The 25,301-nt window shown below is 44.3% G+C and overlaps 1 protein-coding gene across 1 annotated transcript in view; it reads right to left on the minus strand.

Annotated features, from left to right (window-relative positions):
- RYR3 (ryanodine receptor 3) overlaps positions 1–25,301 on the minus strand; it is a 364,573-nt gene that overhangs the window by 132,640 nt on the left and 206,632 nt on the right. Inside the window, exons 40-44 of the mRNA XM_088025080.1 lie at positions 13,352–13,625; positions 11,415–11,529; positions 9,708–9,837; positions 8,438–8,541; positions 4,935–5,070 (exon numbers count right to left, since the gene is read on the minus strand). Of these exons, the coding sequence (XP_087881206.1) occupies positions 4,935–5,070; positions 8,438–8,541; positions 9,708–9,837; positions 11,415–11,529; positions 13,352–13,625 (759 nt within the window). The remainder of the gene's footprint in view (positions 1–4,934; positions 5,071–8,437; positions 8,542–9,707; positions 9,838–11,414; positions 11,530–13,351; positions 13,626–25,301) is intronic.

A 25,301-nucleotide genomic window follows, 5' to 3' on the forward strand; every position in this document is an offset into this window, starting at 1 on the left:
TGTCACCTAATGGATACCCAACGTATGGCCACTGATGACAAATCTGCCTAGGAAAACAGATTCAGCAAAGCTAGGAATATTGTGTCCCTCACAACTAAGTTTATAGCCGGAGAAAGATATCACTAAAATACTCCAAGGACTCAAAGGAATCACAGAATAATTTTTCCCTTTTTCTTGTGGATTGGTAAGAAATCTTTCTCCTTGGAATCTACATTAGGAAGGGATTAGTCAGACACCCAGACACATCTGTGTCTAGACTGGTTATAAAGTTTACAACTGCTGGGTAAATAGAAGCTTCTCAGCTTCATTACTGCCAGAGTAAAACACAAACCAAGGCTTCTGAGCAAGCTAATAAAAAAAAGTGGAGCAAATTATATGCTTTAAGAAGTTTCTTTTCAAGACAAATCTTGTTTAAGAAGATTTAATACAAACATTAAGAGAGACTAGTAAAATAATGTTAGAAAGAATTTTCTAACTTTATTATTTTGATATAGAAGAGCTTTTGATTTGGCTTTTAAAAATTAAAAAAAATTAATACCAAGCAGTAATTAAATAATGCTGCAATTTTTGAACAGCTCAAAGGAGAAAATGCTGTTTTCTCTTTGTTCATTCATTAGAAAGACTGTACTACCAGGACAATACTGTACAATGGTGTGAGTAATGTTTGGCCTCTGGGGCCAAACTGCTCCAGTTCAAATCCTGGCTTTACATCCTACTAGCTGTGTGATTCTGGGCAAGGTACTTAACCCCTCTAAGCAACTGGGTCTCTTTCTCTGTAAGATGAAGAAGATAGCTGTACCTCTCTCATTGGATTTTTGTATTATGTGAGTTAATACGTCCAAAAGTGCTTTGAACAGTGCCTGGCACATGGTGAGTGCTCAATAAGGGTTAGCTGCTATCTTCACCACCACCATCCTCACCAACTCCATCATCACTCACTACCACCCACCACAGTCACCCCCACACCCCACTATGACAATCCACCCCACAACCATCACATCTCACCAACACCCACTATGACCAGCCCATTGTCACTCATCACTACCCACACAACTATCACCACACTTCTCATCACTAACCACCACCCACTTCAATCACCCCCAAAACCTGCTATGACCACTACTCAACCATCATATCCCCCAAACAATATCATCACCAACCACTACCCACTATTATCATCCCACCATCATCCACCATTGTCACCTGCCACCACCTACCCTTATTCATCATGACCACTCTCACCACCTCCCATGATCACCTATAATACCTTTATCTTTTACTGCTGAGTAGAGGCCACAAACAGTCCTTTCTAACCACCTTTTAGACATGAAAACTTATAAAGGGCTTTGAGATCCCTAAAGAATCTACTTATCAGTCTTCCCATTTCAAATGCCCTAATATTCTTGTAAAGATCACAAACAATGACAACTATCATGATTGCAGGCTTACTACATTTCTGGCACTGTGCTAATTTACGTTTTCCATGGATTATTTCATTTAAGCCTTACAACAACTCTGTGAAGTACATACTATTGTTATCTCTACTTAACACACACACACACACACACACACACACACACACACACACACACACACACATACACACACACACACACACACAAACTTAGGCTAGGGAAGTTTTAGTAACTTGCCTAAATTTGCAAAGCTAGTAAGTGGCAGTTATATTTTCACCCCAGATACTCCACTCTCCAGCCTAAAGTCTTCCATATCACTCTGCTGTGCTTAAAGCACTCTTTCTCCTTCTTTAGGGATTCAAGAAGATTCTAACATTTCTTTCTCACACTCTCCATCTATCTCTCTTTCGTGCTTCCCCTGCGACAGTCTACTCCCACCATTTCAACTACAGATGATGTGCAAGTCTCTTCAGTCCCAATCTGCAGACTGATTGATTTCTCTCTCTCTCTCTCTCTAAAAACCCAATCAGGGCATCCCGTTTTGGGGTCACACACTGCAAAATCAATGAACTGTTGGTTTGAATGAAACCAAGCTCATTATCTTCTATTACAAACCATTTTCTCCTTCCCACATATCTCTCTTTCCCTTTCTCCTTCTCTCCTTCCTTTCCTTCCTTCCTAGAGAGGGAGAGGGGACAAACAGAGGGAGAGGGAGAGAGAATCTCAAGCAGGCTCCATGCCCAGTGCAGTGCCCTACCTGGGGCTCAATCTCACAACCCTGAGATCATGACCTGAGCCAAAATCAAGAATCAGATCTTTAACCAACAGAGTCACCGCGGCGCCCCTCACATCTTTATTTCTTTTTCTCTCTATGCTTAAATCTCTAAGCTTCAATGTGACTTCCATTTCTTTTTATCAACACAACCAGGCCCAACCACCATAATCATCATCGTCATCTAGTTGTATAAATACTGTCTCTGTAATTTCTTTCAACTGTATTTCCCCCATTCCATTCCTACCACCATGATTATCATTTAGAAACTCATTATTTTAACCTGTGCACAGAAGTTCCCAGTGGTTCCCATCAGTCTCTCTCCAGTTAAAAAGGTTTCCCAGTTCTCTGCAACTGAATCTAAACTTTTCAGCTTAGCATTTAGGTTCCTTCTGTTATAGTTGCCTACCTACCTTTTAAACCTCATCTCTTGCCACTGTCATCCACCTACCTATCCTCCAGACCAACAGATTACTCTCTTTCCTGAGCACAGCATGCTTTAGTCTTGAGGCAACTGTTCATGCTGCTCCCCAGCTGCATCACCTTTCCTGCATCTATGCATCTGGGAAATTTGACCCTTTGAAGCTCATTTCTAATATCACCTCCTCCATGAGGCCTGCTCTGATCTTCTCAACAGGATGTGAGCTTCCCCTCATGAAGCCCTACAGGACTCTGTCCCTGCCTTACTCTACTTATTATAGTGACCTCTGTTCATGTCTACTCTTCCTTACTAGACTATACATTTTTGGGAAGCAGAAGCTATTTATTTTTTGCCAAAACCAAATGTGGCCTTTATATTATAGAGACACATATACATTAAATTAAAATGTACATATTGGGGCTTCTTGGTGGTGCAGTTGGTTGAGCATCCACCGCTTGGTTTCAGCACAGGTTATGATCTCAGGGTCTTGGGATTGAGCCCTGGCATGAGGCTCTGTGCTCAGCACGGAGTCTGCTTGAGATTCTCTCTCCCTCTGCCCCTCCCACTCATGCTCGCTCTCTAATAAATCTTAAAAAAAAATAAAATGTATATATTTTCCTACTGATGGGCCAATTTGCTAGAGTTCATTGCTTTATGAAACTGCACTATAAAGAATATGCAATGGGCGCCTGGGTGGCTCAATCATTAAGGTCTGCCTTCAGCTCAGGTCATGATCTCAGGGTCCTGAGATCAAGCCCCGCGTCGGGTTTCCTGCTCAGCAGGAGAGTCTGCTTCTCCCACTTCCTCTCCCTCTGCCCCTGCTTGTGTACTCTCTCTCCTGCTCATTCTCTCAAGTAAATAAAATCTTAAAAAAAAAAAAATAATATGAGAAAAAGGCATAAAACCACCTGAAAGCAAAGGTAGTAGACTAGACTAAACATTTTGGTCTAGAGTTTAGTTCAATATGGTCACATGTAACCAGGATAAGCAAATGTTGGAGTTTGGGCAATCTCAATAGGAACAGAGCCAATGGATTCCTTTACCTTCATAACCTATACAGACAGTCCCACTAAAATGACTCATAAAGCTCTTGATCTTGTGAAGGTGGCCAAGATGAATGAATACGTTAGTCCTGGCTTGATTTAATTTGTGTCATAGAGTACTCAGATAATTTAATGAGATTTATGAATCCTTAAAAACCACTTAAAATTTTTTTCCCTATTACCACAATTACTCTGAATTAATTCTGCACAGGCGGTCATTTGGATTGAAAGTGCAACAGACTATTAGAGGATTTGCTGACATTGGCCTCAAAGAATATGGAATTCAGCAATGCTGGCGATGAACAGATAGGGACACTGAAGAGGAGAGAGAGCAGCAGAAGATGGGTGATCAAGAATCTGGCCGGACGAGACCCAGGAAGAAAAGGTGGAAAGCCAGGACGATGGAAATCATTCAAATATTAAGAGCAGAGCGTATTACAGTAGAGGAAGGTAAGCAGGCGGGACGGGGATGAAAGGAGACAAGAAAAGTACGCAGTAATACAATGATCCCGTCGTGGCAATGTACTTTGAGATAAACTCTTATACTTAGAACATTTGGTCTGATTGCTCCTGAGCAGCAATCCGTCTTTGCAATCACGTAATGAGCCAAGCTGGATTTGTCAGCCTGGAACTCCAAACTGGGAGAAGGGAGAAGGATCATGATTCTCGTGTGAATATAATGAATTAGTATTAGAACAAAATCTTGGGAGACAAGGTACACTTCCAAGAAAGCAGCCCACTTAATTTTACACAATATTCAGTATATTATACTCGGGGAACTAAAGAAGTTTTGTAGACTTGGAATTCATTATAAATGGGAGGCAATTTGTGTTAAGAAGAATAGTATTTACGGTTGCCACAGAAATATTTCTCTCCTGGGAGCTTAGTTACCTTTTACAGTTATTTAGTTATTCTTAATCTTTACGCATGCATGTATCCATCTATCCAACAGTCTAAGGATCTGAAGGCACATCTGCATTTAGCTTTGTGAAATCAGTGAGATGAAGATATTAATAATCCCCGCTTTTCCTGAGAGAAGAGGTACAAAGCTGTGAAAAAAGCCCTAGCCTCTGCCTTGGTTTTCTTGCTGCATCTGGCACTAGCACTCAGTAGTCTGTCCATCAGACGCTATTCTTGATCCTTCTCTGGCCTGATTCTCCCAGAGCCTGTTCGGCCAGCTGCCACTTATAGACAGGAAGAAAGGCAAAGGATCTCTCTTTCCTTATATGTCCCCAAGTTTATGCCACCCTAGATCTGAAAGGCATTAAAAATCTGGGACTCACTGTTCACAAAGACGGCAAACCTCAGGAAGGACAGGTAACGTTCCCCTTCAATGGGGTTCCAGCCGACATCAGGGTATCCTTTGGCTAGAAGCATGGGGCAGCTCTGCAGGCCACAGCCTGCCAAGTAGGTCACCACCTGCCAACAACAGTACAAAAGTAACTGTCTACGTTTTTTATAAGATAGCTGTCAGGCCTATAAAATTCTGGGAACAGAAGGGCTTTCATCATTCTCCCAGAAGCCAGAGAGAGCCCCAAACTTTTAAGTTAATAATTCAGTAGGTTTGAAACCAGAACTTCCAATTCATTATTGTTTCCAAGTAACCAACAGGACTGATTATCACTGTTATGGAGGAATACTCCATGAGCTCTCAGTTCCTTGGTTTTCCCAGTTCTGGCAAGAGGGAACTGCCATTTAAACACAGCCCTAATGAGGCGCCTGGGTGGCTCACTAGGTTAAGCATCCGACTCTTGATTTCAGCTCAGGTCATGATCTCAGGGTCACGAGATGGAGCACCGCATTGGGCTCTGCGCTCAGCAGGGAGTCTGCTTGAGATTCTCTTCCTCTGCCTCTCCCCCCCACGTGTGTGCACACATGCTCACACACTCTCTCTAAAAGTTAATAAATCTTAAGAAAAAAATAAACACAGCCCTAACTAGGAGGAAGCTGGGGAGATAATGGGTCCAGGAAGGCTATGTTCTTTTGGCCGTGTTATTTCAAGACCAAAGTATTCAGTCACTGGTTGACTCTGAGTGGGCCCTTGACAAATCGGGGATCCCTACTTAAGTTCTACATTACCAATCACGGTTTCAAGTCAAAAGCCAAGATGTTAAGGTTGGGGTGGTGAGTGAGGGTGCCATGGCCAGGTAAGGGCTGGGATTCATAGTGTTCTCTTTGCTTCCAGGTCACCGGATCTCAGCCCTGTGATCTTGTAGACTAGTTTAGAACTTGCCTACTTTTTAAAGGTGTCAAGCAAAAAAAAAAAAAAAAAGGCCTGGCAAATAGACCTTTGCTTGAAATGCAGTTGTTATTCTGATTTAGCCTTTGACATTCTATGTGTACAAGGAGAAGGGGAGAATCCACGGTACTGCAAAAATCCTCAAAGTCATTCATTTTTGAATCCCTGGAGCCCAGCATATAGCAAATGGTCAATACATAGTTTTCAAACGAATCACGTATTTGCTGATGTCAAATACTCTAAGTCCATTTGTAAGAATAATGAATCTAAGGCACAACTCATAAGAAATAATCATCACATTTTTTTTTTCCTTCTTAAACCAGTAAGGATACTGTTCTGCTTGGAGCTTGGACTTGATTTGGCCTTTAAAGTGTCAGGAAAACATCAATAAGGGCAGGAATTAGGCAGTGTTTTCAAAGTTAAGCAGCAGCACATTTCACTGGCCACTGAAATAAGCGCCACATATGTGTGTTTGTGTGTGTGTGTGGGGGGGTTGTTCAATCTTAAGGGACCTAATTTCCGCTGTGATCAATGGAAAGGAAGAATGGCAGGAACTCTCCCAGGAACCACACTTGGGTGATTTCCTGACACTGGGCTGAATAAAGCCCGTAGCACTGGGCTGAGCCACTGAGCCACTGGAACCACTGGAAGAAGGGGTAGCAGACCTCATCCTGCCCCTTTACTCATCTCCTTAGGCCCCCCTTTCTCCCCTTTCCCAGCCTCCCGGCCTCTCCTTAGCCTATCCTGCACCTTCCAAGGGAAGCCTAGGGGCATTGTCAAGCAGGGTCATTTCAAAAGCTGAACTGCAGCTAAGGAGGGGTACTGAGTACTAAATCCCATGGCACTGTCCTGCTGTAAGGGAACCATCAGCCACTTTTCTATACAGGTGTCAGTTACTTCACAAACTAAAACACGGAGGTTTTATTTTTTTGAGAGAGCGCGAGAGCGTGTGTGAGCGAGCGGTGAGTGGGAGGGGCAGTGGGGGAGGGAGAGAGAGAGAATCTTAAAACAGGTTCCACACTCCCTGATACAGGGCTCGATCTCATGATCCTGAGATCATGATCTGAGCCGAAATCAGGAGTCAGACACTTCACCGACTGAGCCACCCAGGCACCCCAAAACCCTGAGTTCTTGATTGCTGTTTCAGTGTATGTGGAGCAGAGTTTGACTGAAGTCTGTCTCACTAGCAGACCAGGAACAGCCATAGCATTTGTGGAAAAGCGTTCACACAATGTATCGCTGGGTGGCAGAACATTTGAGTCCCTGTGTGTACGGGAGGGGGTGTGTCTTGTTTCGGACCAAATCGGTTCTTCTTGCTAAAACCAGGCTGTGTTTTCTAAAATACAAGTCATGTTGTGTCACTCCTCTGCTTAAAGCCCTCCGATGGTTTCCATCGCTCTTGGCTCTACAGATAGGTCCTAGCATAGAACAGGTAACAGCATGGCCTCTGGAGCCAGACTCTTTCAGATCCTGGCTCTTATACTTAATACACCTTACGATGCTGAGCATATCAGCTAACCTCTCGATGCCTCAGTTTCCTCTCCTATAATCGGGGGCACTAACAAAAAGGCACATTCTGAGGGTCATGGTCATGCGAGTTAATTCAGAGTGGGACCGGGCCCACGGTGATCATGTAGGAGTATGAACGTCTACCATGAACAGTTATGGTACCATCAAGCCCAGTTCCCTACTGTCCCTCCTCACTCCCCAAGTACTCCCCCCAAACACCCCGTGATTCCTCACATCCACTTTCCCAGTTCTCAGGCACACCATGCTCTCCTCACTAACCTCAAACTTTCCCGGCACACTTTTCCCAATGGTGTGGCTGCTTGGTTTCTACTCTTCCCTCAGCTCATCACTCTCCCGAGTGACCTTCCTGATCCCCTGGTCATGGTGAGCCATGCCTCGCCCACACACTTCCAAACCCACTGTTCAGTGGATGACCTCTTACTTGTCCCCCTTGCCCTCACCACATCAATCTCCTTCATACTCAGAGAGTATACTGTGAATCTTGGCAGCCACCCAGTCAAGGAAATAGCCCCAAAATGAAGGGGGAAAGATGTAGGTGAATCAGCCTCCAGTCATCACCACCAGGGGGGGCGCATTTCACAGTCCCCATGTGGGGAGTCTCAGTTTTGCTTCATCTGAACCTGCAGAGGATGTGTGGGCCTTCTTTATCCGTATACTGATTATACAGTTTTCTGTCATGTTTCCCTTCTTTAGTGTGTGGACTTAAAAATTCGATGACACAGAACTTTATTAAGATCCACAGGTCTCTGGTAGTGTTCCATGTAGACCAGTGAGGCTGGGCCTCCACATGCAGAGAACACAAATATCCAGATACCCATGTCTATGAAGTTGGCTCTCCCTGCCCATAGGAGATGCTCTGGTCCTAATTATGACTGCTGCGTTACTCACTTTCTACCACATTTTCATGGAGTGTTGAAGAGGTTCTGATGGAGACCCAGTCTTTGGTCTGCATTTCCTTGGGTTGGCTGTGCTATAGGCAGGAGAGAGCAAGCACATTGCCTACCCGGGGCCAGTTACCTTCTCGAGGTCCGGTTCTTCTAAGCCCAGCGCTAACTCGTTGTTGTCCATCACGGAGGAAGCTGCCACATCCAGGGGGGTAGATCCTCTCATCGAAGGGGAGGCTGAGGAAGGAAGAGAGGAGGGAGAAAGGGATGGGGGCCGCCCAGTGCTGAGCTGAGGTTGCAGTGCCCATTCATGGTCAGGAGAGGGCAGCAAACACAGTAAACCTGGGTCCCACCGTTCTTCAGAGGGGGCTGCCTGCCCAATTTAAGAACAGCTTTATTTGTTATCCTTGCCCCCACACTCATTACTGATTGTGAATATGAAGTAAGTTAGAAAATCGGTTGACAGAATTAACTGGGACCATGTATTTTCAAGTACTTTGGTAACATGATCCTTGTTGGGGGCCCTACTTTGGTGATCACTCAAAAGGTAGAGATGCCACTTAACCAACTAAGCTCAAATGACTTGGCCATGTCTAGGGCCACCACCCAGAATTTAAAAATAGCCTCAAACAGCATTAGTTCATATAGTTCCATCAGGTCACCAATGTTGTCTCTGATTTTCCTTTGTTTGATTCTCAGGCTAGAATTAAGAAAAACTTTTTTTTTTTTTTAAAAAGGTTGGTAGTCCGGGGTTGCATTTGATAAATCAGAAACTTGAGATTTCAGATTTTACATGGACGTAAGTGTGGTTTTGCGTCTTTCACAAATTCCCTTGGTTTACACCCAGGACAGTGAGTAAGGCATATGCACTGTGCTGTTTTTTTGGTGGTGCTGATGGATTCACACTGCTTATACACAGTTGCTCGTGGCCAGTCCATCCTGTCACTTAGGAGAGCACTGTCTAGTTGGCTGATGGGACAGGTATGTAGCCTACAGCCAGCCTGCCAAGCAGGGCTTGGATCTCTGGCCTTGCTCTGTCTCATTAGCGCTGCTCCCTGGTCAGCAGAGTGGGCTGGGGTTGGGGGAGCTGTGTCCCCACACTCGATCTGCAATCTCAGGCAGCATCTCATAAGCCATGAGCCACTGGTCCCAAGGGAGACAAGGTAAAACTCTGTGACTACGCCAACACAAATCTGTCACTGGTGCTGGTGGGAAGCAACATCTCTCCTTAGGTTGGACAGCAGAGACATCATGTCGTCATTTCATTTATTTTTAGATCAGGCAGGTTCCTTCTTATGTTTAAAAATACCTTAGCAGGTATGTAGCTGCTTTCTCTTTCCCTAAGTGGTCAGCAGGCGGGTGTCACCTCCAAGCCCAAATGTGGAAACGGTAACATGACATACCTAGGCCAACACTGCTATTCTCCAGCAGGTAACTTAGATGCTCAAACATGGCCTTCTGATTTTGCCGGCTAATTCGACAGAAATAGCAGAGGAAACGGCAACAGCTAGCAACCATTTTTGGAAAAGCAATCTGTAGGGAGAAGAAGGAAGTGTCAGGGAAAAGAGTCCGTCGTGAGTCCTTTCTGAAAAGTCTGGCTTTCAAGAGTCTTAGGGTGTGCAATCAATGGACTTCCGCCTGTCAACACTGGTGTAAGCTATGAACAGTTTGGAAAATGAATTTTCTCCTTACTTCCAGTGTTTTCCAAGACTTATGCACTTATTCCAAGACAGTGGACACCTGAGAAGAGGCTTCCCAAGATATTGAGAGCTAATTTTAGGCCCTGAAATATCTTTCTTACAAAGGAAAAAGAGGTCAAACAAGAATCCTAGACACCTTCCTATATCACATGAAATTGAGTTACCCTACATCAGACTATTGTTTCCATCTGGGAAGGGAGTGGACAGAACTCTGATGAGAAAGTATTATATCAGACCTGAGTCCTCTGGGTAAAGGTAGGCCCCTAGAGTTGTGGGAGCCTGATGAGCATTGCCCTCTCAGGCTGTTGAGCCTTCCCCAATTACTTTTTTCTTCTTCCCTAGTTACTTCTGTCCTCTATGACTGCTCTCCAATGGGCTCCCACAGCACCTGTAATCTGATTCATGTAATTTAGCACTGAGATACCACCTTATGTTACTGCTGATTGCACTTGGCTTCTCTCCTTAACAAAGTAATTAGCATCTCTAGAGCCTGGCCACATCTTAGTTTTGATCCAGTAATGCTCAGTAAGTGGTGTCTGTGTTAACCTTGCTCTGGATCCTAGAAAGTCCTTGATTTCCCCCTTTAGAATCATGGTGGTGGGTGCTCTCAAAAGTAAGTTTCTGAAATCTACATGCTACCTGCTTGCTGAGGCATGTAGACATCTGCTCAGGGCTCTTCTGCAGAGGGTCCACTTTCCCGAGGGACCAGAAGGAAGTGAGTGAGAAGGAAAGTGAGCTTAGCTTCTGTTCTTCCTTCACACCCTCACCTGTCGATACTGGTGGAACTGCTTTGCAAATCATTCATTCCAAGGACCTGGCACTCTGGAATTTCCAACATCTGAAAACATCCTCCAATCTACTGCCTTCAGACCTGAACTCTGAGCACCCCACACAAGTTAGGATAAATGCCCAGGGAGCTCCCCCTGACAGCAGGCTTGTTATGGGGGTGCTGGCAAGGAAAGCCGATATCCTCAGGAGCTCGGTGCACAGAGCAAACACGCGCACTCCCAAGAGAATGCTGCCACGATTGTTATTAAGATCTTGTTCTCCTTTAGAGCAGCATTCTCCTGATCCAGCACAAAACATACCAGGCTCCTAAGTGGAACCCGGAGGAATTCCATCTTGGAAGGAGCAGGGCTGAAGAGTATGGGAAGGAAACTTAGCAGGTGACCAGCCTCGTGGAGCGAGTGGGAAAAGCTCTGAGCCTCAGGAGCCAGAGATCTTACACTGGCTGGATTCCATTCAGCAGCACTGTCCCGTCCCTTGGCTATTTCCTGGCTTTATGCACATCCCTCCCTCTCCCCGGGAAGTGTAATGAGGCAATGGACACCAGCCACGTGGCCGCGAAAAAGTCACCACATGCCCCCATGCAGGGGTCAAGTTCTGGCTGAGTTCCCCTTGTAGGATTACCTGAGACTTCTCCGCGCCCAACACGTTCACCATCACCTCCATCACCGTCTCGTGCATGCCAAGGACTCGCATGAGGTTGGGATGCTGGTAAAACACCTTGTTGTTCATAATGTCTCTACGGTAAAGATGGGACAGACTTCAGCACTTGCTTCTATCAGTGCTACGCGCATTCAGGGTTGAGGACACACAAATGCGCAGACACAGCGGGGGTGAAGGAATGCAAATGTGACAGGCTGGAAGGTCCTAAGAAGCTACCAGGTCAGTCAGAATATACGTGGAGTGCTTTTTTTTAGCTGACGGGAGTATTCTGTGCTCATTCTGTGCTCATTCAGGAGTATTCTGTATTCATTTCCATGAAGTACTTTCTTTCTTTGAGACATTTCCTTCTAATGACATATTTCACAGTTGTCCTTTGTCTTTTTTTTTTTTTTAAGATTTATTTATTTATTTGACAGAGAGAGAGGGAACACAAGCAGGGGGAGTGGGAGAGGGAGAAGCAGGCTTCCCGCCGAGCAGGGGGCCCCTTGCATGGCTCGATCCCAGGACAACAGGACCATGACCTGAGCGGAAGGCGGACGCTTAATGACTGAGCCACCTAGGCACCCCTTCCCTTTGTCTTTTTCCTTGAAATAGTTTTGAGACAGCCCAAATTACTGGATTTCTCTTCTTCCATGTACTCAGGGTTTTCTATATATATTTTTTTCCTTCTCTTATCCTTGTATCTAAATTTCTGTGTACTTCAGTTTTCTTAATGATGGGGCTGTATCCCTTTCTTAAAGGCAACTGTATATTATATAGATACCCATGACATTTTGGGGCAGCAGTCTTCAAAAACCAGTGAAATTAACAATGAAATATAAAAAATTGTATTTTTAAATCATTCAGTATGAATTCACACATAATAAAGCTTCAGGCAAATCAAAATGCAGGAGCAGCCTGTGACGTGGCTGTGTAATCCCTCACAGGGTGGCTAGGCTCAGCCTGTCCCCGTCCCCTGAGTGCTGGCTGCTGTTAAGAGGAGAGATAGCACCAGCTTTCACTGCTGCTCTGTCTACTGCAAGGGCCAAGGGAGAAGCTAATTCTGCAGGTTTCTTTTCCCATAAGAGTCTCTTCATCTCTAATACATTCCTGATTCTTCCTTGGAAATGAATTTGAGGCATGAGCGCATCCCCTGGCCCCAACCCAGGGATCCTCAAAGTCCCTCTTCTGGGGATCGGGTCGGGTTCCTTCAGTGGGCTGGCTCCAGGGCGGTGGGATGGTACACGGAGCAGCAAGAAGGTTGTGGTCCTAGTTCTTGCTTTTAATCAAGTAACATTGTGGGCTGGTTGGTTAACTTTTTTGGGCTTTGGTTTTCTCATCCAGAACATGGAACTACACCACCTAATTAAAGGAAATCTTTTTGATGTCTAAAATGCTATCTTTTTGACAGCATGGCTTCTAAGGAAGAGCTGTGAGCTATTGTTATGAGGGAAGGTGCCTTGCAGAACTGACAAAAATGACTCTCTGGGTTTGTCACGAGCAAGGAGAGGGATCAGCTGGCAGTTTCTCAGAGGGAAGTCTCAGAAGAATTTCAGTCAAAAGCTCAACTGCTCAAATCATGTTTCTCCTGTTGAGTTGAACACCACTGTTCCTTCCTCTGAATTGTTTTCATTGCCTCCCTGGGGCTATCTTCTTCAGACACAAACCAAATAACTGGTTTTCTCCCCACTGCTCCTCCCCACTGCTTCTGGCAATGTCCCTTCACCTCGGTGTCCTGCCGTATGGTTCTCACAGGTGACTGATTCAGCAAGAATGTTATCCTATGAGGAGTGAAATCAGGATGGCGGCACACAGGGATTTTATACAACTGGATTCTGGAATATCTATATAGCCAGGTAAACCAGTTTTCCCTCCTGAAGTTCTCCTGAGGGACTTGCACTCAACTGTGAATGACCTACCCCAGGCCATTGATCATGAGCAGCTCCTCTTCCTTGCCCATCCTGACACTGAGCAGGCAGCGGATCTGGCCCAGAGCAGCCAGCAGGTTGATGGTGTCGCTCACGGAGGCCTGACTGATGGTGTAGGTCTTCCGCAGGGCCTGCAGCAACTCCCCAATGCTGTCGTACTGTCTCCGGAGGAGGTTGAACATCATCCGGACCAACTCCGCGTCTTGGATCTGGTCCTCCTGGGCCCAGCGGATCATGGTCTGTGAGATGAGCTCCTTCAGGGTTGCTAGAAGGACAACAGAGAGGACCGGTATGGTGGCTGTCATGGCACAGGGAGAGAGCTGTGTATCTCAGCCACCCCATTCGACAAGGATACAACTTCAGTGGTCCTTCAGGGGTCATTCTTTTTCTAAGGGTGAATATGGCATGCAGAGAAGTGAAATACATCATCGAAAATCATATATGTGAACCATAGTACAAGAAAAGAATATCACAATTTTGAATGGAGAGTACTAAATATTTTATTTTGATTAAATGACATTTGAATCGATACTGGAAATAGAAGACTAAGTAAGATACTGTCCTTGTGTTCAGGGGTTCACAACCCAGTTCTTTACATTTTCATTCTGATTTTATAAAAAAAAAGTTGGTCTTTATTTTATAACACAGTGTAATAAATACCAAAATGTGCAAGTGCCATGGGACAGAGTGGGGAGTAATTAATTCTGGGGCGGGGGAGTGGCAAAGGTGTGAGAAGGTGACACTGGTCACTGGCTCTCTCGAGTCAAGTGATATTAAGCCCTGGATTTTCCCTACCATGGACACTATTCCCCAAGTACTTTAAATATACTACATACCATGAACTGAGTAAGCCATGCCATCGATGCAAGAATTCTAGAAGATATTTTGGATGACACACACATAAAACTCTGTTAGGAGATGGAGAGAAGTAGATGGAGAACATTCTATTAGGTCTGAAGACTTTGCAGCTGGACCGCTGACCATCAGTCCCTTTAACGGACTGTGTTGCTCTGGATCTTCGGCAGGGGTCAGCGAACACTGCCTCATGACCACTTCCACAAGCATCAAGAGAAAAGCCAGGATGGCTCTGAATTCAGAAGTTATCAGCGCTCATACGGGTTGCACAGAAATACCACTGGCTGCCCAGGGAAAGGAAAGGTCATTGAAGTGGGATCAGATCAACCGTGGGACCTTCAGAGGTTGGACTAAGAGGCTCCTGAAAAGTGCTGAGTGGCACTGGTGTGGTAGGATGGTCAGAAGGGAGAGGCAGATCTGAGGTGGAGGACAGAGGGAAAGATGGCTTGCCGGAATGCCTGGGAGGGCACTGCACACCCCCTCCCCACGTCTCTCTCTCTCACACACACACACGTCTCCAGAAAATGCCATGATAGGGGTGAGAAAATCTGCTCTTAAATCACAGTTGCCTCCAAGTCTGGCTCTGCCTATCGCATTCCCACAAGGTATGGATGGCACCAAGATCCTTAATTCAGACCTGATGATAAAGGCAGAGCTTAGGGGACAAAAAAGGTCATTCAGTCCATCAGTGAAGAAACTGGGAATAGGCTTAGATTGGTGCCTTTGGTAGCCTGTGCCACCTCTAACAGTCTAGTTTTCTACCTCCATGTCATTATATATGGCAGATGTCTGCTCTACATACAGTCTTGGCTAATCATGAGGATATAAAAATAGAACTTGGTTACGGAAGCTTCAGAAGAGATCTAGATGTAAAGGATGAATTTAACTTACTGCTAGGTCTATCAACCCTGTGGGTGTTGTAGGTTCAGATGAGAGACAGGCTGCAAAACTTAAAAAAGGATCCCCAGAGCAGAGAGAAGGAAAGTTAAAAGATGTTCCTAAGAGACCTCACTAGGGAGGGATTGCTGACTAATATCTGTTAGGTTAGATAATATCTCTATCCTCTGGGAGGAAATCAGTTATTTTTGGGACAGGCTGGAGTCCTGTCAGGAACCTATTTCCTCACTGCCCAAATAAATATAAGAGTTTCTGTTTCTCCCAGTTAATAGTCACAGTAAGGAATGAAAGCACGACAAAACCCTACAACAGACGCTCTTGGACCCAATGAAAGTTTTTCTAGTCCTGTAAGTATAATTCCCCTTTCAGCCTACCTCGTGACCTGAAAGAATTATGGTTTTCTCCACTAACAGCCAGATTCTCTGCCGAGATCATTCACATCACAGTCCCTGCTGCACATGAAAAAACCACCACCAGAATTGTTAGTCAGCTCAAGGACCATCCTTTTGTCAACAGGGAATTTTACAGAGTCCTAAGGAAACCAAGTAAATATTAGTTTTCCCTTAACTTAGCTTTCAGATTAGTTCAGGATTTGGGTGAGCTCTTACCCACACAGTGATGTAATAATCCAAATCAACATTCATAGAGAAAGGAACATTTACAGCAAAACACCTCTTGAGAGGGCCAACGAGAAAGGAGACAGCCCTTTACCTGAAAGAGCGGAGCAGGAAGCACCCCATGAGTTCTCAGTCCAGGCCAGCCTTCCAGCAAGTATAAGAGAATGGGATCAACAATTATGTGTGTGTGACCAAGCAGAAGCTCAATTAAAACGAAAACATGACCCCAAGACTCTGACAGAAAAAAGCAAGACTCATGGTCGTGTTATTGATGGACAGATGTAATTCAGTGAATGCACGACATTTAAGGCCATTCTTGTAGGACAGGGTTTCAAATTGGGAGATGGAAATTCAGAAACTGAGAGAAAGAAAAACTATGAGAAGAAAGAAGACTGAGGAGAAATGGCAGGGGAGGAAATATTCCCAAGAGCCCTGAATGCACGGCATATTTCATGGTCTGACATACACTAGAGACGGAGCACCACCAAGCAAATCGAGGCTGAGTCAATGAATTTCTAATGCTCTGAACATCTCTGGGACTGAGAAGATGGAATTTTTTACACCCCTGGTAGCAATGCCAGTGAAAATTCCTCAGATTTTAATTAGCTCCCAGGTACCAGCAGTAGAGTGGCATAAATGTACCAGGGTCCAGAGGTTAGAAAGAATATGTTTTCTAGAATGTGGTAGGCTCTTCATATATCCGTATGGCTGAGGATTAAAATAATTAATGCCTATAATCATGTCTGGCACATACTGTGAGCTTAATAAAGGTTAACTATTCTACTACCTATACGTGTAGTTGTAAAAGTGTGGTCCACAGAGCCTTAGGGATTCCAGGCCCTTTAGGTGGTTTGCGAGGCCAAACGTATTTTCATAATAATTCTAAGATGTGATTTCCCTTTTTCACCGTGTTGACAGCTGGCCTGACAGTAGAGAAGCAATGTGGGTACAAGCGGGGGTGCCTTAGCGTGAATCAAGGCAGTAGCACCGAACACCAAGCTTTACCAACATATCCCCAGAAAGATGCCCAGTTTCACATGAGAATGTGCCACATGAAATATAAAAATTAATAATTTTATTAATAACAAACTCTTTTTTAAGATTTTATTTATTTATTTGATAGAGAGAGACACAGCGAGAGAGGGAACACAAGCAGCGGGAGTGGGAGAGGGAGAAGCAGGCTTCCTGCTGAGCAGGGAGCCCGATGTGGGGCTCGATCCCAGGACCCTGGGATCATGACCTGAGCCAAAGGCAGACCCTTAATGACTGAGTAACCCAGGCGCCCCTAATAATAAACTCTTGAGTAGACATCTTCCTAATCTCCTGCGGGACAAAAAGGGAAGGATGCCTACAACACTTCTGCTGCAAATGGGCGGTGAGAGGACTTTGTGAAGAGAAGGGCTTGTGTGGCTGTCGGAGCTGTGAGCTCAGCTGGCTGCGCATCTCCTGGAAGGCTCTTTTTAATTAAAAGAACGCAGACAAACCAGGCTGGTTCATCAGACTTGGGTGAATGACAGACATGTTCTTATAAATGAAAGAAGCAAGCTCGTCACTTCAAGGAAAACAACGGACAGTATCTGTTGCCAATAGTATAATTTTTGAGCTTTCAAGTGAAAATGAGAATTTTAGAAAATGTTTATCTGCCACAGTGAGTTTGACAGCTTCCCGGTACTTAAAGACTTTCTGATTAAATTGTTGATCTTAACAAATGTGATTTCTAAAATATTTTATAATGAAATACGTCAACATTTGGAAGTTCTGCATGACTTGGTGAACCAATAATTTCCCAAAGACCAAAGGCCTATGTTTTGTAACATAGTTACAAAAACATTCACGGGTAAAAGACCTATTCAAATGAAAGACAGACCAATGAGTTTTTATATAACCAAGTACAAAAATCTCCTTAATGTGGTATCAGGTTCTACATGGCAATGAACTTTTGAGAACCTACTACTTGTTGAGTTTTGATGTAGTATCAAAGAAGAATAAGCACAATTATCTAAAAAAAGCTATTAAAATACTCTTCTCCTTTCCAACTATGTATCTCTGAGACCAGTTTTCTTCCTATTCTTTAACCAGGTATAAGAACCCAGCTATCTTCTATTAAGTCAGACATTCAAGATTTATAAAAATGCAAAACAATGTCACTTGTCTCATTATTTTTGCTTTGCTTTGAAAAATTTAGTCATTTCTCACAGAAGTATATTATTTATATAACATGTAATGGGGTTTTTGTTATTTTTAAATGAATGAATTATTGCAAAAATTTCTGAGTTTTAAATTCTAATTCGGCAATATTGATAGATATATTCCACAGAAGCTAAAGTTTTTTGAGGTCTTTGATAATTTTTAAGAGTGTAAAAGGGGTCTTGAGACCAAACAGTTCAAGAAGCACTGATTTATACAAAAGGGTCTATGCTGAGGTGATAGCCATGATCGGGACACAAAGCCTTCCCTCCAGCTGAGATAGAGCCCTGTTCCGTTAGGCTGTGTGGCTCCAATCCAGCAGCTGACATGTGAACTTGGAAAGTTACAGCTTAGGAAGCTTTCTATGTTTGTTTCTGGATGGGAGGTAGACTGAATGTGAGTATAAGACGGGTAAGACACCTCATCCTGAGAAATAAAATGAGGATTAAAGCAGCATTATTTTGAAACTTGAATCCTGGCAGTCAGGAAGGACCCTGGCCATTGTTCCTGCATCACCAAAGGGGGCTCCCTGCCAGTCTGAAGGGCTCGAGGTGCTTCCCTCTTTATATCAATTCGGGTGCAAGCTGTCATCTTCAGAGCAAGGAGTCGGGGTGGGTGGCTTTCACACCGAGGCTGCCTGGCCTTGTTTAGCCTGCTTGCAGCCAGTGCAATCGGGAATGCAGAAAAGTGGGCTGCAGGATAGAGAGGGAGGCACTTAATTCTCTGTCCCACATTAGCTGACCCTTCAGCAGTGATGTCACTCATTAATACTGGAAACCAGGGCTGTCGCCTACAGAAGGCTTTGTTCTGGAGTCACTGTGTATCCAGGCCTCAGGACAAATCTCATTCGCAGGTGCCCGCCATCCTCGTCTGAGTAGCTGAGTTACCCTCCAGTTGTGCCAACTCCTAAATGAGCCAACTAATCTAGTGATAACACTGAGCTAAATAGTCTGTATGAAACTATTTCAAGACACAACGATTACCTGCAGCATCTTACTAGACACTAGATAAACACATGTAAGGCATTTAATGAGAAAGTATAAGATAAGGAGTAAAACTGTGTTGTCCAAGACATTTAGGAGATAAGACAACTCAGAAGAAGGTACAACTTCTCTAGTAATATAAAAATTCCAAAGAAATTAGAGAAATGATCAGATCTTCCTCCTTTACTTTTTCCCCGATGTGTCCTTCCTCTAAAGCTCTTCATATTTCTCAAAGAGGTCCACATCACATGGAGACTAGAGAAGTAGGGAAGAAAAATCTCTATTGTGAAGTTAAGAGGGGTCCTCCCAGGGATGGATGAAGCAGTCTGATGGGAAAGACACTACCCTTTGCTATGGCTACTTCGGAATGCCATTTTCTTTCAAGAGCTGATTCACATAAGCAGTCCCTGTAGTAAATACTCTTACGTTTTTCTGGTATCAGTGGTGGGATGCTGACAATTTGGTAGGATTTTCAAAGAGCAAAGGGAGTCAATTCTTGAGATAAATTTGAACCTCTTTCAGAACCACAGATACATTAAGATCAGTTACCACTAAATACTGATTTCATTTCTGCTGCTTTTCTAAGTTCCTCTTTGGAAATGCTGCCCTTTAATGACTAAGAAGACACTTTACTATGCATAAGAAACAGGACTCCTGAGGGAGAAAGACTCCAGGAGAAAGGTAAGGTGTGGTACGGGGAGGTTAATTCTATTGCTTGCTGTAATGTATGGCCTCGTTTTACTCACACTCACACACACACATACACATCTCATAACCCCACTCAGATCCCCCACCACACGTGATAAAGTTGCTTCCACACTCTTTGCCACAGCTCTAGGATTTTCAACCACTAATTTACCTGTTTCAAGAAGGCCTTGTCAAAGGCACTAGATGGTTTAGCTCATGAGGTTCTTAAAAAGCTATGGTGTTCTTTCCAAAAAGCAAAAAGATGTGTCACCAAGCATTTGTTTTCTGATGAGAAAGGAATTGTAGAAAACAGAATGTCTTTTGAAGCGAGTCATGTACATGTGGTTCCCTTGATAATTACAAATGGCTTCTTTTAAGAAATTATTATTAACGTTCTAACTTGCTCCACTTTTGCAATTAGTGTAATTAGGGATAGTCACATTTAGGCAATTATATTAAATCTATGATCTAGAAACTGCATTTTAAATAACTGTTTAGGCTAACTCAGAAATGAGATATTTCTAAGGTACTGTATTGTTTAGGGATACTTGATCCCTTGAAAGATATTTTAAAAGAAGAATAGCTACTTCACTCCTTGATTTTTGGACTAGCCAGACATTACAGATGAGAAAAGAGGATTAGAATTGTCCTTAAATTAGAGTTAGCCTTGGTACATCATAGTCTGGGGTCTCAGGTATTGTTTACTGTTAAGTTGTTTACTTCCCTCCACTTGTCATTTTGCAACCCACTATTGATCCTCAGACCCCAAGCCTACAGTCTGTGGCTCCTACAAGAAAGTTCTCCAGAGTCACCCACTATACTTGGTAAAGCTCTTTTCTAAATGGTCAAATTACCAGCTTTGCAATGGCGACTGCAATAAGAAAAAGACCATCTCTTCTCATCGTGCAGGTTTACAATTTTAGGCTGCTGGGGTCTGGAAAGAATCTTTTCATCTCCAAACTTAGATCACAGTCCAAGTGGCCATTGAGCGCTCAAATTCAAGCTTATTCTCAAAGATCAGATGTTGGCCATGGACAAAGCAAATCCCCGAAGCTTACAGATTCCCAACATGGGCTGGTGTCAGAGTTCCATGAGTGTGCTCCTAAATCTGGGTCAGTTTGGAAGAAAAAAAGTCTTCCAATTACATTGATGAGAGGGAGCAAACAAAACAGCACTGTACTTAGTTTAAAGTTAGAAAGCAATTTATAATGCTCACACTTATAATGGGGAAAGAAAAATAATTATGTGCATCGAAATTATGCACACTTATTTTTAAATTCTAGGTGATTAACAAGTCAGCGTGTGGTATGCTGTCCCTGTTCTGGAGGCATTAACAGGTGGTAGATCATTTCCAAATATCACGAACCAGTGTATTTTGACCTCTGCTTTCTTCCTCCCTGTGGTGGGCTGAATAATGACTCCCTCCCACATATTCACCTCCTAATTCTCAGAACCTGTGAATATGTTACCTTATAAAGCAAAAGAATTAAATTAAGGATCTTGAGATGGGGGAGATTATCCTCAATTATCCAGGTGGGCTCCAGATAATCACAAGTATTTTTCTAAGAGGGAAGTAGGAGGGTCAGAGTCGGAGAAGGAGATGTAATAACAGGAGCAGAGGTTGGACCAGTACCATTACTGGAAGGGGTCACTAGTCAAAGAATGCAGGAGGCCTTTGGAATCTGGCAAATGCAAGAAATGGATGCTCCCCTAGAGCCTCCAGAAGGCAGGCAAGACTACTAAACTCCTTTTAGACTTGTGACCTCCAGAACTGGGTGATAATGAATTGTATTGTGTGAAGCCACTAAGTTTATGATAATTTGTTGCGATAGAAAACTAACATGCCCCCCTGGAAGAAAGTCCTGGTTGAAGATACTTGAGGTTGCAGATCAGACTGGAGAGGCCCAGTGAGCAAGCTGCTAGGGAAGAGCTCGCAGAAGCTGGGTCCTGAGAGAGATCCAGTTGTAAGTTTTTGCTGAGGCAACTGGAGTGACAGGGCTGCTAACACCCTGAGGTCTGCCTGGATCTGGCCCCAAGCTTGTGTCAAACCAGAACAACATGAAATGCAGAAAGCAGGGGCGCCTGGGTGGCTCAGTCGTTAAGCGTCTGCCTTCAGCTCAGGTCATGATCCCAGGGTGCTGGGATCGAGTCCCACACTGGGCTCCCTGCTCAGCGGGAAGCCTGCTCTCCCTCTCCCGCTGCTTGTGTTCCTGCTCTCGCTGTCTCTCTCTGTCAAATAAATAAATAAAATCTTCCAAAAAAAATAAATGCAGAAAGCACCAACTGCACAACTTCTCTGGCCCATTAGATAACATACACAGAGCGCAGAGAGCATGTTCCCTAGCTCCCGTGACACAGCTTCTGGCCTGTACTCTCCCTCTGGACATCAAGAGCTAGAACCGCCTGCATTTCAATAGTAACCACTGCATAACGAAAGGTAAAGATGATAGCCATCATGACATAATGAATATTCCTGACCACGTGTCAAGAATCCACTTGTGCCTTCTTCCTTCTCAACAGAACTGCTTTTGTATAGATAGCTGCCTCTCTATCTTATGGCCCATGAGAACTGACCTAACCCCACTCCACAGGCAGGCTCTGCTGACGTAAGTCAACCAGCACATTTTATTTTCTAGGGCACACTCAATGGTTCATGAGTTGGCCTGTGACCAAGTTCTTCAAAGGTGATCTCAAGATCCTTGCTTTGAATACCAGGGCAGGAGAACTTTTCTTGCTTTTCCCTTGGACACTGTAGCATATGGATGTGAGGCCCAGAGTTGTAGCCACCATCCTGCTACCAGCCTGAAGGCAAAGTTAGAACATGGAATGACTGTGGGGAGAATCAGTGGAGCCATAGGATTAACTCAACCCAGTGGCTGGGTCCATCTACAACTTCCAGGTACACCAGTCAATGAAGTCTTTTATTGGCTACTCTACCTGAGCTGGATTTTCTTTTATTTTTTGCTGAAAGCATCTGAAATGGTAAATGTGGAGATAAAGTTCTTACGACCTACACTTTGTATATTTGCTTCAGAAGCTGGGAGATATACCAACCTCTAAGTACTGGAACATTAGGCTGAGCACTATTTTATTGAATCTTATACTCCCTGCCCCCATGGGTAGGAAGATCATTATTCTCATTTTATAGACAAGGAAACTGAAACATGTGGAGGTTAAGAAACTGGCCTACCGTCGTAATTAGTAAATGACAGAGTTGGGACCCAAACCTTGGCTACTGGAATCTAAACTCATCTACTTTTCCAGCTGAGAGCTGCTTACTTTCTATAGCTTCACAAAATCTGGAAAAATAGTTACCCTTGTTAATGCTTTAAATTTATATTATACTGTCTAGATGCTCTCTTAAACAATGAAGTGGATTCAGAAATAAATCCTGAAAATCAAAAAGCCTTGGCTCTTTTTCTAGCGGACTCTGAGCTAGGAAGATTATTCACATTCTCAGAGCCTTGATTTCTTCACCAATAAAATCAAGTTAGCAAAATAAAATTCATGTTGAAAGAGATGAATGTCAGGATGATGTAGTGACAAGAGTGTGGGCTACTTTATTCCAGCCTGTGACCCTGGTCAAGTCACTTTACCTCTCTGTGTCTCTATCCACTTCTACCATCACAGATGGCTTAATACTCTAGAATTCCAGGTCTACCTGACCTGTGGAGCTCCTGAAAGGGTTGTACTAATTTATTCAAATGGCAAATGAACACCTATGGCTTCACTGGACACCTATGGCTTCACTGGGTTAAAGTAAAGAGCACCACGAATTTTACCCCCACCTTTTAATGCCCACCAGCCCTATCACGAAGCTACTCAGCTTGCTTTTACTAATAGTACAACTGCAGGTCAAAGAAATAAAGCAAAATCTTAAATCTAGTGGTCGCTGACCACAGTGAGTGGTCACTGTCAAGACACCACCCCTCACCACTAATCACTCACGTGGGGGAGATGAGGAGCGGTAACTTGATGGCTTTTTGATGACTGTCCTGATTGCTGACAGATGAAGGACCCTTCCCCTGTCAGGGGTCAGATGGCACCATAACACCCTCCTGATTTAGTGGGTAGGATTCAATGGGAAGGGCTCATGCCCTCTGTGCTCTGTGCCCCAGAGCTTCCCCTGGGCTGAAAGTCTGATCTGCTTTGCAAAGTGGCCTAATACCTCCTATTTCTTAGCAGAGAAGGTCAGGGAGAAAATTAAACCCATTGCCTCTGAGGAGACTTGGAAAATTCGTCAGGCTAATTTCTATGTGCTTTCCTGGTGCCTCTCTGGCGCAGACGGTGCAGCAGGTGCCTCTTATGCTTAATTTCACAGCTACCCACGCACTGCGCTTCGGCAGTGTGACTGGATTCTGCCCATCCAGCTCCATGGCCGCTGGGCTCACATCTGTCCTATGGAGATAACTAGCCTGTTGTTTTTGAAATCAGTCAACCAGTCTCATAATCACTTTCTCAAAAACATTCTGCAATGAAATGACCATTGACGATGAGGATGACGATGGGGAAAAGAGCACAGAGGGCAGCTGCAGCTGCTCACATGTTCCGGAGGGGGAACCCTGAATGAGCATGGAGTGGAGACTGGACAGACACGGGCTTGGGGCCTGAGGCCTCAGTCTTTGCTGGGAAAGTGATTGAATCGCTTTTATTGGAGTTCCTATGTGCATTCAGTCTGAAGAAGAAACTGTTGAGGTGGGCTACAGGCTGCATATCGTCTAGGTCCCTGCTCCCCACTCCTGTCTCTCCAGCCTCATGGCCCAGCCAGGGCAGCCCTGCATGGTGCTCTGAAAGAGTGTGGGCCCTGCCTATGAACATGACCCCAGTCTGGGCCTCTTTCTAACTTCTTGCAGGAACCTTGTCCAAATTATTTTGCTTCTCTCCTTGTTGGCCTGGCATGCAAAATGGGGACCTGGCTGTCACTATACCTAGTTGTTGTGAGGATAAAGCGGATGAGATGATGGGAAGTGCCTAGCACAGTGCCTGGTGATTATTTTGGGTCTACTCCAGTAATCCAGATTTCCCCATTCGAAGGCCAGCTGAAGAACCTTAATTCCATCGGCACCTTAAATTCCCCTTTGCCATTTAACCTATCTATAGCTTCCAGGGATTAGGACGTGGACATCCTTGGGGCCATTATCCTGCCGGCTACACCATACTTATTTGAGTCCTCAGAAGCTCTCATCTAGAGCACTGCAGTGACATCCCAGGGGGCCTCCATACCTCCCATAATCCTGCACGGCGATCCTCTGGATTGCCATCTTGCTAAAGCAGAGCTGACTGGGGCCTAAAACAGTGCCTGAGATATGGTGGGTGATTAACAAACATTTTAATAGCCCAAAATAGTTAAAATTAAGTGCATACTCTGTGCCAGGCACACTTATAAGCACTTTGAATTTTTAACTAATTTATTCCTCATGTCAACCAAATAAGGTATTAGGGCTAGGCCTATGTTTTTACAGATGAGCAAACTGAGGCACAGAGAAGTTGTCACTCGCTTAATCTCACAGATATTAGGTTAGCAGAGCAAGAACTTAAGACCAGCTGGCCAAAGTCCAGAGCCCTACGCTCATAACTACATCACTATTGTTGAGTAAATGGATAATTTGGTCTTCAAAGACCTTTCATAGCTACTGCCTGGCAGGGGGCGGGGGGAGGGCAAGATATTATTATATAAATAAAAGGGATGGCGACTAGATTCAGGTGGACAAAGGC

The sequence above is a fragment of the Eumetopias jubatus genome, unplaced genomic scaffold, assembly GCF_037043125.1.
Source record: "Eumetopias jubatus isolate StellerSeaLion01/CBP00866 unplaced genomic scaffold, mEumJub1_p1.0 scaffold_7, whole genome shotgun sequence".
In the NCBI taxonomy this organism is placed as follows: domain Eukaryota; kingdom Metazoa; phylum Chordata; class Mammalia; order Carnivora; family Otariidae; genus Eumetopias; species Eumetopias jubatus.